At 37.3% G+C, this 14954-nt stretch overlaps 3 protein-coding genes across 3 annotated transcripts in view; 2 read left to right on the forward strand and 1 right to left on the reverse strand.

Moving 5' to 3' along the window:
• Octalpha2R (alpha2-adrenergic-like octopamine receptor) overlaps positions 1 to 14954 on the forward strand; it is a 403149-nt gene that overhangs the window by 382407 nt on the left and 5788 nt on the right. The window contains exons 4-6 of the mRNA XM_069506894.1: positions 3539 to 3688; positions 4532 to 4644; positions 6262 to 6397. Of these exons, the coding sequence (XP_069362995.1) occupies positions 3539 to 3688; positions 4532 to 4644; positions 6262 to 6397 (399 nt within the window). The remainder of the gene's footprint in view (positions 1 to 3538; positions 3689 to 4531; positions 4645 to 6261; positions 6398 to 14954) is intronic.
• Positions 1 to 14954, forward strand: part of Rpt4 (Regulatory particle triple-A ATPase 4) — a 162721-nt gene that overhangs the window by 110445 nt on the left and 37322 nt on the right. The window lies entirely within an intron of this gene.
• Positions 1 to 14954, reverse strand: part of LOC117993583 (TGF-beta-activated kinase 1 and MAP3K7-binding protein 1-like) — a 64243-nt gene that overhangs the window by 4291 nt on the left and 44998 nt on the right. The window lies entirely within an intron of this gene.

Genomic DNA, 14954 nt, shown 5'->3' on the forward strand with positions numbered 1-14954 from the left:
GAATTGTTGTCTGGGGAAACTCAGTAGATGCAGATAGAATTTTTAAAGTCCAAAAAAAATGCATTCGTGCTATATGTAACGCTCACTTTCTGGATAGCTGTAAGCCCATGTTCAAAGAACTTAAGATATTACCCCTACCTTGTATCTACATTAAGGAAGTCTGTATCTTCGTCAAAAAGAATCCCGAATACTTTAAAACTCATGGCCAGGTTCTACAAAGAGTAACAAGGCATAAAGATAGACTGCTTGTACCCAGAATCAAACTAACTTTATATAGACAAAATGCATTTTGTATGGCGATTCAAATATTCAATAATCTACCAACGGCCATGAAAGAAATGACACTTCCTAAATTTAAACGGAAGCTACACGAGTGGTTATTATTTCATTGTTTTTACTCGGTTAATGACTTCTTAAACTTCAAAGAACGATAATTTGGCGGATAAAGTGTTTGTTGTTAACAATTACTAATCTAAGTACTATAACTAATAATAATTTTAATGACAGCATGTTGACATACTTCTCTCCACTTTTGATGTCTGTTTAAATAATATTTTATTAATTTTAATAATTGACATTTTGTAATCGCAATATTTTATTTTGTTTCGTACTCAATATTCTCCTTTAAATACTAATTATTGATGACTTATTTAAATTAGGTATATATTATTGACATTATTGTACTTAATAACATTGCACGCCATACTTGGTAATACACTGTTTCCAAAAAAATATTGTAACACCACTTCACGTGTATTTTTTGCAATAAAAAATTATGAATTATGAATTATGAATTATGAAAAAAAAATGACGGATGTCTTTACATTTGAAATGCATAGTATATGTAGGAAAGACTGAAAGCCTTTAGAAGCTAATGATGATAATGATTAAGACGGATAAGTCAGGACTACAACATATTAGACTTCGTGGGCACACTAACATTATTCTCGCACACTACGAGAGACATCACAGACTACCCTCAACTATACCTACCCTCAATAATAATGAGTCATGATAACATCGTCTCCTATGAGACTAGCCAATGCTAACTAAAAAGTGAGTCTTGAGTCAGTCCGATCAAATAATCAGACCACGTCATGATTTCTGTAAAAGCGCGCCGGGAAAATACAATTTTGTGTTCTTGCCACTAGGTGGGGCATTTCCGTTTTGTTTAATGTGCATTCAGTTATAATTTTAATTGTTAAGGACGGCTTTGCCGTCATAAATACAAAAATGAAAATGGAAAGTTGGTCAGGATTTTCAAGTGTAATTCCGATGTGCTGGGTACTGCGCACGAACAACTCACAGAATTTTACTAAGCAGACTAAATTGGAAATGACGTGAAGTGCCAAAGAGAGGACGGTTAATGAAAACTGAAACGCTTGAGCCCGTAGAGCAGCGAATGCGAAGCTAACGTCTTCTAAATACAGGCTGTAACCAGAACGCTAGCAAAAGCGTTATTTTTATACTACATATCTAAACAATATCCAATAGGCACCAAGAGTAGTTTTAGTGATTTAGTATTTTTCAAACCCCGCAATGTATAGCTTGCAAAACTCGGGTCAATGACCCGCCTACGACGCGGCACTGACTCCGAATGGCCTACTTACGCAACGTTCGTTGACCTCTAGCGTCAGTCAGATGTTTTATTTGCAATATATCGTGAAATTTTACAAAATGTAGGATTTTTTATAGCGCGTTCTTTTTGTTGTATCATATCAGTAATCATGAGTACTATCACATGTTTTCGTTTTTGCTAGCGTTCTAGTTACAACCTGTATATTTAGATAATGAAATGTTGTCCAGAAATTTCACTCGATTGAAGTAAGGGTACAGATCATCTAGTATTGCAGTACTATTACTAAAAGGGTACAAAACTAAGGAGTTTTGTACCCTTTTAGTAATAGTATTGCAATACCCGCCCGCCCGGCATCTCTGGACATACTTTAAGCGTTGTAACCCATAAAATTTAACCCAATCGCTTCAAAATCATATCTCCCAATACACACACGGCATAAGAAACGCTTTTCACGTTTACCTTTGTGATATAAAATAAACTTTAAGCAAAGGGTTTAAAGTCGTCTTTCACTTGCTTAAGCGAAAGGCATTTTCGCCCAACGATCTAGAAAAGGGTAGTAAGTGAAAACGTGACCGCTGCTTCTGTCGGAATTACTCTGTGAATGGTGTGAGGGTGTCCATTACTCTGTGTTCGTATAAGTAGTCTAAATACATAAAAGGAAAAGGTGACTGACTGACACGGCACCGTACGCTAAATCGCTTGGCAGCACGGCTTTGCGTATAGAGTGGTACTTAACTAGACACGGCCGAAGCCTCCCACTAGATCAGACCAGAGAAAATTTGGAAATTATAAAATTCAAAATTTCTCTTGCCGGGAATCGAACCCGGGAAGTCCCACTTATAAGACCACAGCGTGCGCTACTGCGCCAGGGAAGGTCAACGACGTTGTAAATTGGATGAACCTATAAAAATCCCATGTTGAGTGTTTTGAATTCAAAATTGACATGTTTTCACGTCGGCTACCCGGGCTGTCCCTCTGCAGTATGCACGCGTTAATTAAAAACCAATGGTGTGAAAAATGGCAATTTTCACAAATATGTCTGCATTCCCGCAACGCTAAACCACTCTGGCGGAAAGGCGGATTAAAAATGATTTTACGTTTCCCATAGTCCTACTATCCTAGTTCCTACTAATATTATAAATGCGAAAGTTTTTTTTTTGGACAGTATGCTGCGAAGTGTTGCTGGCCGCTATGTGCTGTGAGTCCACGTCTTAGCTTTAAAAAATAGGATAGGGTGCATTGTCGGTATGATTTTAGAGCCTCAATAGCTCAACCGGTATAGGAGTGGACTGAAAACCGAAAGGTCGACGGTTCAAATCCCGCCCGTTGCACTATTGTCGTACCTACTCCTAGCACAAGCCTGACGCTTAATTGGAGAGGAAAGGGGAACATTAGTCATTTAATATGGCTAATATTCTTTAAAAAAATAAAAAAATGATTTGATCTTTGAGGTCGTCAGGGATGTGCTTAGGTGTCTTTTTTCGTGGGGGAGGGGAGGGGGTCGTTAGGGTTAGGATATTGTCTGTGGTTTTTCGGATTTCTGTTAACAATGTATAATTTGATATGTAATTATACAGGCCCAAACATTTATTTTTAAGCCCTTGCAACTTCAAAACTACACCTTTTTATTACAGAAATATAGTCCGCGACAGGTTGAGATGGCAATCGAAGTATGAGGCGGAAAGACGCCTCGCACACCCGCACGTCACCCGCGCTCACCCGCATCGGGTAGGTGCGGGGGCAGTGCGGGTGTGCGAGGCGTTCCCTCCCCGATTGCTATTTCAACCTGTCGCCTATAACTGTATAGTCTTTCAATATAAATTTGATAGATACTGAAATATCACTGTATTAACTAGCACGCGACGGCAATAAATTAATCACATTCCGCGGCTGCAGTCCCACGATGAACAGCCTGGCTGATTCTTTCCGCAGAATTAAATAAGTATCCATTGTCCACAGGTGTCGGACGACATCGGCTACGTGATATATTCTGCGCTGGGCAGCTTCTACATCCCGTCCTGCATCATGGTGTTCGTGTACATACGGATATACTACGCAGCCAAGGCGCGGGCGAGGCGAGGCATCAGGAAAAAACCGGGGCCTAGATCCGTAAGTTGCAAAAATCCAAAAGGAATCACTTTAATTCTAGTCATTGATAAGAGATGGCGCTACCAGCACGTTGTGTCGCATGTTCGTTTGACTATGTCAGAAATAAACATTAAGAAATTAGACCTGGTCTCTACCATAAGAGGCATTTGGTCATATTTATAAGACCATAGCTCAAAGTTAGCACTTTACATACCGCCCTGCATCATGGTGTTCATGTACATACGCATATACTACGCGACCAAGGCGCGGGCGAGGCGAGGCCTCAGGAAAAAACCGGGGCCTAGACCCGTAAGTGGACTCAATTTAAAACCTTTAATTCTAGTCATTGAGAGATGGCGCCACTAGTACATTGTGTCACATGTTCGTTTCGTATCAGAAATAAACAGAAAGGGACTTCCACGTGCCAATGTCTTGAGCCACCGACATCCAGCGTTTCCCTGCGACTCTTTAATGTTAACCGATCGCCTATCGGTTTTTCGAACTATGTGCCCTGTACATTGCCATTTTAGCTTCGTTACCCATTGAGCTATGTCAGTTACTCTGGTTCTCATATGAATCTATTCATTTCTGATTTGATCTCTCCATCGCCCGCTGAGTGACTCTGAGCTTTTTTATGAGGCCCATAGTTAGCGACCATGTCTCGGAGCCATAATCATATCATATTATGTCACCACTGGCAACACGCACTGTTCGAAGACTTTGGTCTTCAAGCACTGAGGAATTTTGGACGAGAGGATATATCGAAACTTAAAGTTAGTGTAGACTGCCACTTTACTTTTGATTTATTAATAAATTATTTTTAAAGAGCTAGTTTTAATAATTATAAATTCTCTTGTATTTCAGAACGAGCAGCAGACAAGCTTTTCAAACGTGCCAAAAGGCACGCGGCCGATGCCCACCTCATCCACCATATCTATGCCCCCCGGCGTGGACGCTGCCAATTCTAATAATAATAGGCAAGTATCATTATTATTATTATTATTATTATTATTATTATTTATTTATTATTTAATTAGAACGGCCATAAAGCCAATTACACGAATTAAACTACGAGTACAAACTAACATAAACATACTTACAAAAATTGTTAAAATTATAAATTTTAAAAAGCAAAATTATAAATTTTCACAAAAGTGCAAAATCTGACCCATGAGGTCAGCCCATTTGTCAGCAAATGTGTCACAGCGAGGGGACTCCTTCAGCAGCGCGTTGAGCGCAGCCAAAGTGCGCGGTATGGGTGACGGGGAGCGCGCTAACGTGCGACTAAACGGACTTACGAAAAATTTGGAGCGGTGGCGGAGATAGCTGTAATTAAGTATAAAAATAAGAGCTATTTGAACGCGCCAAAAGGCACACGGGCGGTACCTACCTCATCCACTTTGCCTATATCCCTGGCGTAGACGCTGCCAATTTTAATAATAATAGGCAAGGTATTAGAATAAGAGCTTTATGAACGCGCCAAAAGGCATGCAGGCTATGCCTACCTCGTCCACTTTGTTTATACCCCCGGCGTGGGCGTTGCCAATTCTAATAGTCTAAATATATAAAAGGAAAAGGTGACTGACTGACTGACTGATCTATCAACGCACAGCTCAAACTACTGGACGGATCGAGCTGAAATTTGGCATGCAGATAGCTATTATGACGTAGGCATCCGCTAAGAAAGGATTTTTGGAAATTCAACTCCCAAGGGGGTGGAATAGGGGTTTGAAATTTGTGTAGTCCACGCGGACGAAGTCGCGAGCATAAGCTAGTACTATTTATTATTCTGTGTAAACTAATACTATTTATTATTAATTTACACAGAAAAACCTTAGAAAAACTAACCCAAGGGTAAAAGTTTCATCGTGATGCATAATCTTATTTTTCTGGGGCAAATAATATACATATAGGGTAGTGACCATCTCCTTTACATAAAATATTTTTGGTGGGATATTTATATTATATTTATATCCAATAACACAATCGCCATTTATTTGCATAGAGCAATCGTATACCCAGACATCAAATAAACGATCGCTACTAAAATAACCAAAGAGATTTAGAGCGTAGATCGGATATCGAATAATTTTCGCAACAATTTTTTTAACTCATTAGTATTTTAATAATAACAACTATAAATTTCAGAATTCTTTGGTTTTCCGGGATCAAAAGTAGCCAATGTCCTTCCCCGGGATGCAAGCTATCTCTGTACCAAATTTATTCAAAATTGGTTGAACGGAGCCGTGAAAGCTAGCAGACAGACAGGCAGACACACTTTCGCATTTATAATATTAGTATGGAAGTAGTAGGAAGTTATTGTAACCAAGTTCAAAAACTCAAGTTTTCAATTTCAACACATGACACGAGGCATAGGGTAACTAAAGTACGAAATAATTCGAAACACCACAAAACACTTTATATAAAACAAATTCTATACCATTCTCTTGCAAGCTAAATCATGTTAATGTAGTATGGAGTAAAAAATAGCCAACGAGCTTTTTCATAGCTTTCAACTTTGTCCTATCTGTGACTCATATTTTGTCGTTTAAATATCTATGGCAGTAAGTTAATAACTTTATTTGTTTGTACAGGGAAAGTCAAATATCAACAATAGAAACGCAACAGGTGGCGATACCTACTGTGACCTGCGACTTCGCTTCCGATATATCGACGAGCGAAGCGGGGGACACAGCGGCACAGATAGACGAAAGAAAGGACACTCTAAAGGTAAAACAGAATTGAGAGAGCAAAAAAGACACTAAAACAAGTCAATTAAATTTTTTTCAAAAACCCCGATTGCTGTTTGCACTGCATCTTTTGCAGCCCACACATTCATCATCATCATGATCAACCCATCGCCGGCTCACTACAGAGCACGGGTATTCTCTCAGAGTGAGAAGGGTTTTGACCAAAGTCTACCACGCTAACCAAATGCAGATTAGCAGACTTCGCACACCTTTGAAAACATTATGGAGGCATCGAACTTGAGACCTTCCTGTTATTATAGGCCCACGGGGCTGACTGACTGACATACATATTTCTTCATTTTCATACTACGCTGTCTCGTATCCAAATTCTGTCGTTTGTAGTTGTAAGAAGACCATAGTCAAACGTAAACCAGTCATTGATAAAAGTATACAAAAGATGAAGTTCCTAAAGAAGATAAAAATCCAATATTATTCCGCCGTTTCCATAATCCGCTTTTCCACATCGAAATTTCCAATAATAAAACTATTCGTATCTCAAGCTCAAAGGTAAGCTAAACGCCTTAATCTTTCCTTTTAAATCTTTTCACCAACAAATTCCATTAAAAGAGGAAATGCATTTTATCATTTCCATTAAAAGCTCAGCTCGGATCGCGCGCTTTATTTTAATTTCAAGATGAGAACATTTAATTGTTCTCCATTTGAAATAACGGAAGAGACTACGTGCACTTTCCATTATCTACCTGAGTAGCGGAAGCAATGGTCTTACATAATTTGTTTTTACAGGCACACGTTTTTACATTACGCTTGATTCTAAATGGTCTTTAGGATTGTTTGAACAAAGGTAAATATTTTAGCACTTTATTAAATAAATCATGTAGAACATATTATGTTCTCCATACTGGCATTGTACTAATATGTATACCTAAACATGGTTTTCATTTTTTCTTATTTATATTTACAGATGCACATTTTAGATTACACTTACAATTCTAAATGGTCTTTAGAATTGTTTGTTGAGCAAATATATTTTAAGCAATTTAGTCAGTTAGTTTATTATTTTATTTTTATAGAAGATTATACTGTATAATAGGATACACATTTTGAACGCTATACATAAAAGTTCTTACATTAATGTGATTAAGAGCACAAGCTATTGGTCCTTCGCCTGATTTCTCTCCGATCGTGTTGAATTGCCGTCTCGACTCTCGTCGGACTATAAGAATGCACCTGTGTTTGTGCACACACTTGTGCACTATAATATCTCTAAGTACAGCGTAGTTGACTAGTTAATTTAAAAAATATATCAAAAATAGCTTAACCACAACACACACACAAACGCAGTTTCGGATTCTGCTGGTTGCGTAATTTTTAATATACCTAGTGTATTTAAAATTACTTACAAATTTCCTGAAAATATAGATAAAACACTGTCATAAAATTACAAATAGTTGACTAGTCTCTATTAAGGGAACTCACTTCAGTGCTTTCTTCATACAAACGTAGGAGGGAAAATACAACAATATTCGATATTGTACGCACAAAACTAAGAATTATATCGATTTATCTCGTCTTTATCTAGGTTTATTGATATATGAAACATTGAAAAAAATATTGATTTAAAAGTTACGAGCCTCAAAAGATTCCTATTTTAACACTAAATTTATGACAACTTTGGGCGTAAATAAATAAGATTAGGGATATGAAAATTCTAAAAAAAATTATCATTAGACATAGTTTATTTATTCATTAGTTGAAATAACTTTACTTTACAAACATAAATTCAGTAGTTTTTTCTCAAAAATACTTTCCCTAAACCCTTTTCGCAAGCTTGATTTCTGGGAAAATCATCGTGCCTCTCACCTTTCTCATACAATGTCAAATGAAAAGCAAACATGTTACCCACGTGCGCTGCCAATTTCGGTCGAGCGTCCTGCGTCACCTTAAGATTGAATGTCATCCGAATTTCGTTCCGGAAAACATTATCATTACAATAGGTACCACTTCCCGATAAATTCGGATATTAAAGAGAGTAAATTTTTAATATAGTGTATTTAAAATTATATAGAAATTTCCTGAAAATATAGATAAAAACACTATCATAAAATTACAAATAGTTGACTAGTCTCTATTAAGATTGGATGTCGTATCCGAATTTCGTCCCGGAAAATACATTATCATTACAATAGGTACCACATCTCGATAAATTCGGATATGGAGAGTAAATATAAATTAAATTTTCCGCTGAAATAAACGTTATAGAATCCGAACATATTCTGCTGCAGGTGGAAAACACGTTGAAATACGTTGAATAAATGTATTTTTCAATTTTCTCTGGAATAGAGAATCAGTAGGTAGTCGGCCACATTGGAACTCGGTGGCTGGGTGATACATCAGCATATCCGCATTTCAAGTTGTAAAATAATATGGTAATAGGTACCTACTGTATTACCATATTATTTTACATTGACCTCCCTGGTGCAGTGGTGAGCGCCACTAAATTCTAAATTGTCTCTAGTCTGGTCTGGAGGGAGGCTTCGGCCGTGGCTAGTTACCACGCTACCACAAAGCCGTGCCACCAAGCGATTCAGCATTTTGGTAGGTACGATAAATCTGCCATACCCCTTCCAGGTTAGCTTGCTTCCATCTTAGACTGGATCTTCACTTATCACCAGGTGAGACTGCAGCCAAGGGCAACTTGTATCTGAATAAAAAAATTAAAAAAACCGGCCATCTGCGAGTCGAACTCGCGCACGAAGGGTTCCGTACCATTATCTATATTACGGGCAAAACGATCACGTTTATTGTATGGGAGCCCCCTTAAATATTTTTTTATTCTGTTTTTATTTGTTGTTAAAGCGGCAACAAATATAGATCATCTGTGAAAATTTCAACTGTCTAACTTTCACGGTTCATGAGACAGCCTGGTGACAGACGGATGGACAGCGGAGTCTTAGTAATAGGGTCCCGTTTTACCCTTTGAGTATGGAACCCTGAAAAGTAGCTTTCAAAATAATTTAGTATTCGAAAGTCGACTGTTTTCAAGTCGTTTCAACGTAAAATGTTCAATATAATATTCTTCGACAAAAAATGGACAAGAAATTCCTTTTAACTTTTATTCAAATTTTATTTGTGTACTAAGTAATTTATGTAAACGCTCAGCAGAAATCCGGCATAAAAATGCTCGTCACGAAAAACAAGCCAAACGTTCGAAACTGGCTGGAATAAATATTCAAAAATAACGAGGAACCGCAAAAAACCTTTTTTTATATAAAATAAGATTAAAATCATGTAAAGCACCCACTTACTTCACTTGCTCTCTCCTTTACTTTTTTCAGTATTCATCAACACATTAGTCTCCATCTTAAATTTCAGCTCCTATCACCTGTATGCAGATGACTTACAGCTGTACATCTCATTCAATGCTGAAAATGCGCTAGACTCCATTCTGAAACTCAATAGAGATCTAGAGGCGATCCGTATCTGGACCGAAAACCATGGTCTCCTCGTGAATCCCTCTAAAACACAGGTTATGTTAATTGGTAGACCTAGGCAAGTTTCAAAACTGGACTTAAATTCACTTCCTCCTGTCATCTTTAACAACTTAAATCTACCATACACCACTCAGGTCAAAAACTTAGGGCTTTATATCTCGCAAGGTCTCTCCTGGTCTTTTCACGTTGGGGAAATTAGTCGGAAGGTTTTTGCTTCTATGCACGCACTTAAACGGATGCAGAATATGTTGCCCCCAAAGGCAAAACTTGTGCTTGTTAACTCTCTGTTGCTCCCCCTTATAGATTATGCGGACATTTGCTACACTGACCTTACAGAAGAGCTACTGAACAAACTCGATCGTCTACTCAATCTATGCATTCGGTATATATTTGGTTTGCGTAAGTTCGATCACATCTCAAAATTCCGTTCCGAACTAGGGTGGCTCAATATTCGGTATCGCCGGAATGCGCACGTTCTTGCCTGTCTCTATGGCATTCTCAATGACCCATGCTCTCCTATATACCTGAAAGAACGTTTTAAACCCTTTGGCTCCTTAGGTCGCGTTCAGCGTTCCTCAAATATAGATATTCTTGCTTACCCGAAACACAACTCGGCGCTATATTCAGATTCCTTTACTGTTACAGCAATCAGGCTATGGAACGCCCTTCCTCAGCAGGTACGACAAGCTCCGTCTCTTAACGTTTTCAAGACTCGTGTATATAAACACTATCTAAACTGTCAGAACCCTTCTATGTAATTACACATTATTAAATATATTATCCTACAATTAAAACATCAATATTACTCATAATATTATTGTTGTATATTTATTATTCATCTATCACTATATTATATATTAATATATGTATATATATTATGTATTATATATGTACCTGTGTATATCTTTATCTATATATTATTATTAAGGCATTTCTGTGCCTATTAATATACATATTACTTATATTATAATTATTATCTTACAACTTACGTACACCTTAAACCCAGTTTTCACTAGCCCTTAAATCCTCTTCAACCTAGTTGCCTGGTAGAGATCGCTTCACAGCGATAAGGCCGCTGATTGTATGTTCTTCTTTTACATATTTCTTTTTGTGTCTTTTTATTTTTATTTCTTGGTGTACAATAAAGAATATTAAACTAAAAAAAAAAACAAATACTTCAGTCTTTTAGGGAAACGTTTTGTATGTTACGGTCGAAGATTTTCACCAGATCAAACATGAACCAAAATTAACAAAATAAAATACCAATAAATATTCACATTAATCCGAGCCGGCAATCGAAACCCAAACATCCCTTTCATAAAGCACACCGCTTCGCCAAAGAAATCGTAATAAGGAGATATAAAAGGAAAAGGTGACTATCTGACTGACTGATCTATCAACGCACAGCTCAAACTACTGGACGGATCGGGCTGAAATTTGGCATGCAGATAGCTATTATGACGTAGCCGTCCGCTAAGAAAGGATTTTTTACAATTCAACATCTAAGGGGGTGAAATAGGGGGTTGAAATTTGTGTAGTCCACGCAGGCGAGCATAAGCTCGTGACTTCGTCTGCGTAAAATAAAACACACTGTAGTTTTTGCTTGGTTTTCGGTTTTCATTTCATCACATTCAAGCGTAATTTATTCCCTATATTCCTTGTAAAAAAATAAATATAAAAACAATTGAAACTCTGTATAAATATTAGTTTGATTCTTGGAGAAAATTGTTCTTGATATTATGATTTTATAATAAAGTTCTTGAAATATTATGTTTGCTTAACAAACAATTCTAAAGACCGCTTAGAATCAAGCGTAATGTGTGCCTGTGAAAATAAATGTAAGAAAATTACTCCCGCTACTCAGGTAGATAATGGAAAGTGCACGGAATCTCTTCCGTTATTTCAAATGGAGAACAATTAAATGTTCTCATCTTGAAATTAAAATAAAGTGCGCGATCCGAGCTGAGCTTTTAATGGAAATGACAAAATGCATTTCCTCTTTTAATGGAATTTGTTGGTGAAAAGATTTAAATGGAAAGATTAAGGCGTTTAGCTTACCCTTGAACTTGAGATAGTTTCATTATTGGAAATTTTGGTGTGGAAACACGGATTATGGAAACGGATTAATAATATTGGATTTTTATATTTTGTAGGAACTTTATGTAGGTATTGTTTATTTGTATCAATTTATGGTTAGCGTCTGAATGTGGTTTTAGAACTATATTTAACACATACAAACCTATCGCAAAAGACCGATATAATATTTTGGTCTCATAAAAGTCTCGCGCACCGAGGTACGGAACACTCGCTCACCGAGGGTTCCGTACTCGGGTATTTTTTTCGACACGATAAATCAAAAACTAAATAGGTATGCATAAAAATAATTAATAAAGATCTGTTTTAGAATGTACACGTAAAACCCTTTCATATAATACCCACTTGGTATAGTTATATATGGGAAGTACCCTATAGGTTTTCTTGGCAGACGGACAGACAGACAGATAACGAAGCAATCCTATAATTCCTTTTTTCCTTTTGAGGTACGTAACCCTAAAAACACAGGACATTTGCAAGTTTAACGCAGACGTCCCACAAAAAGTCGGCGTACATTCTGACACGGTTTGTTAACTTCAAGGTGACGCTGGATGCACGTCCGAACTGCTCGGCCCACGTGGGTAACCTGTATGCTATTTCACCTAAACTAGCGGCACGCTATGATGGCCGGTTTGACGTTTGTCCGCTCATGAAGTTCCGTATTAATTGATAACGACTTTGAAGGAAATAATTGTATTACTTTATTGACGATAGTGATGTGCAGAGATTCATAAATTTTATCGAATGTAGTTTTAGGTTTAGGACTCAAAATTTATTTATTAAATTGATTTCTTAAATGTATACAAGTGTAGAAAAATCAGTTTGCACCATTTAAGGGGTGAATGTACTTGTGAATATGAACAATTTTCACTATGTGGACAAACCTCTGAAATCGCAAAAAAATATCAATAAATTTTTAAAATGGAATCTAATACGATCGTCACATAGGATCGCTGGCTAGCACAACTACTACCTCCGGCAAACTCGCGTCAATGCTCAATGCAAAACAAAGCAGTTTCGAATTGACGTTGCTTCGAAAAGTATAAACTGTCAGTGCAATGCGATTGTGATATAGTTTTGACCTGGCTTTGGATTTCAAATATTGATACTGCATTACTGTTGACCCTTGCTCGTTAATTTGGACTCTGTTCAAGCCCTTTGTTGTGGATTTCGTCGATATGACCGAACGTACGCAGAGAACTGTTCTAAATAGTCAGACACGTGAGTTCCTAATACGCCTTCGTAACTATTTCGATCGTGAAGCTCAAAATGGAGGGCCAATTTTACCTATAACGTCAGTGGTTGAACGCGTAGCTGATGCGCTTAATATTGGACAACGAACTGTTAGACGGATAACTAAAAAAAATATGGCGAGACTGGCACAGAAGAAAATAAACTTCACACACCAAAAAAGAGAAAACGAGCAAAACCAGTCGTAGGCATCGATAGCTTTGATGCCGATGCTATCCGAAGACATGTTTACGGCTACTATTTACAGAAGGAGTATCCAACAAGAAAAAAGTTGGTGCATTCACTGAAGGAAGCTGGATTATTCTTCGGTGGGGAAAGTTCTTTAACGAAGATTTTGAAGACCATTGGATTTCGATACAAAAAATGTAACAAACGCAAAATATTGATGGAAAGATTTGATATAGCGATGGCAAGGTATACTTTTTTACGGCAAGTGAAAGAAATCAAAAATTGGCAAAATGTTGTGTTCTTGGATGAAACATGGCTTAATGCTAACCATACTGTAGGCCGTTCTTGGAACGATGACACAGCAGCATCTACTTCCAAAGTTCCTGTAGGAAAAGGATCGCGACTTATAATTTGTCACGCCGGAACCATCAACGGGTTTGTCGAAGGTTCTCTCATGGCTTTTGCGTCAAAAACCACTGGAGACTATCATGAAGACATGAATGGAGAAAAGTTTACTGAATGGTTTACCTCAATGTTGTGTAGCCTCCCTGAACCATCTATTATAATTATGGACAACGCCCCATACCACTCGATGCAAATTGACAAGCCACCTGCCCAATCCCAAAAGAAAGCTGATATCGTCGCATGGCTTCGTAAAAATGGCGTAGATGCAAACATGAATATGTTAAAAGCGGAATTAGTACGTCTTTTAAAAGAAAACAAACCAACCAAGATCCGATACGTCATTGACGAAATAGCATTAGAACATGGGCACAGAGTTATACGGTTACCGCCTTACCATTGTGAGTATAATGCGATTGAGTTGGTGTGGGCTCAAATTAAGGGATATGCTGCAAGACACAATACAGAACCCCCATTTACCACAAAAAAAATGCTAAAATTATTAGAAGAAGCTTGTGAACATGTGACTAAAGGAGACTGGGAAAAGGTTGTGAATAGAACTGTTAAATTAATAAGGGAAGATTATGAAAGAGATGTGAAAATAGATAATATTATAGAAAACGAACATATAATTATTAATGTATGTGATGATAGCAGTGACGACAGTGAAAATAGTAGTATGGACGAATCTGATTAATTATGGCCTTTTGTGGCACCTTTTTCGGTATCTTTTGTATTCATATGTTTCTTGTGTGCATATAAAGTATGTATATTCATTTTCGTTCAAATATTCAGTTCGTTCAAATAAATTAAATAAACATATACATTTTTGTTTTATTAAACCTATTTAATCAGGTACAAAAACAAAACTTAATTGTTTTTTGTTCGAGAATAAATTGACATTCCACATCACTATTGTAATGTGTCAAACCGGCCATCATAGCGTGCCGCTAGTGTAACATTGTGATAGAAAGAAATAGACTCAGTGATGAGCAGTGTAGCGAGTGCATGCGCTCACACTAGCGTCCGGATATATTGATGATGGCACACAGATAGTTGGACAGATGTCACCGATGAATTTTTGTAAATATATGATTTATGAAGGAACTACTTATTTCAATTATTATTGTATAAGATTTTATGGAAGAGCGGGGTCGCCTGCCACGAGTA

This window comes from Maniola hyperantus, chromosome 24 (assembly GCF_902806685.2).
Source record: "Maniola hyperantus chromosome 24, iAphHyp1.2, whole genome shotgun sequence".
NCBI lineage: Eukaryota > Metazoa > Arthropoda > Insecta > Lepidoptera > Nymphalidae > Maniola > Maniola hyperantus.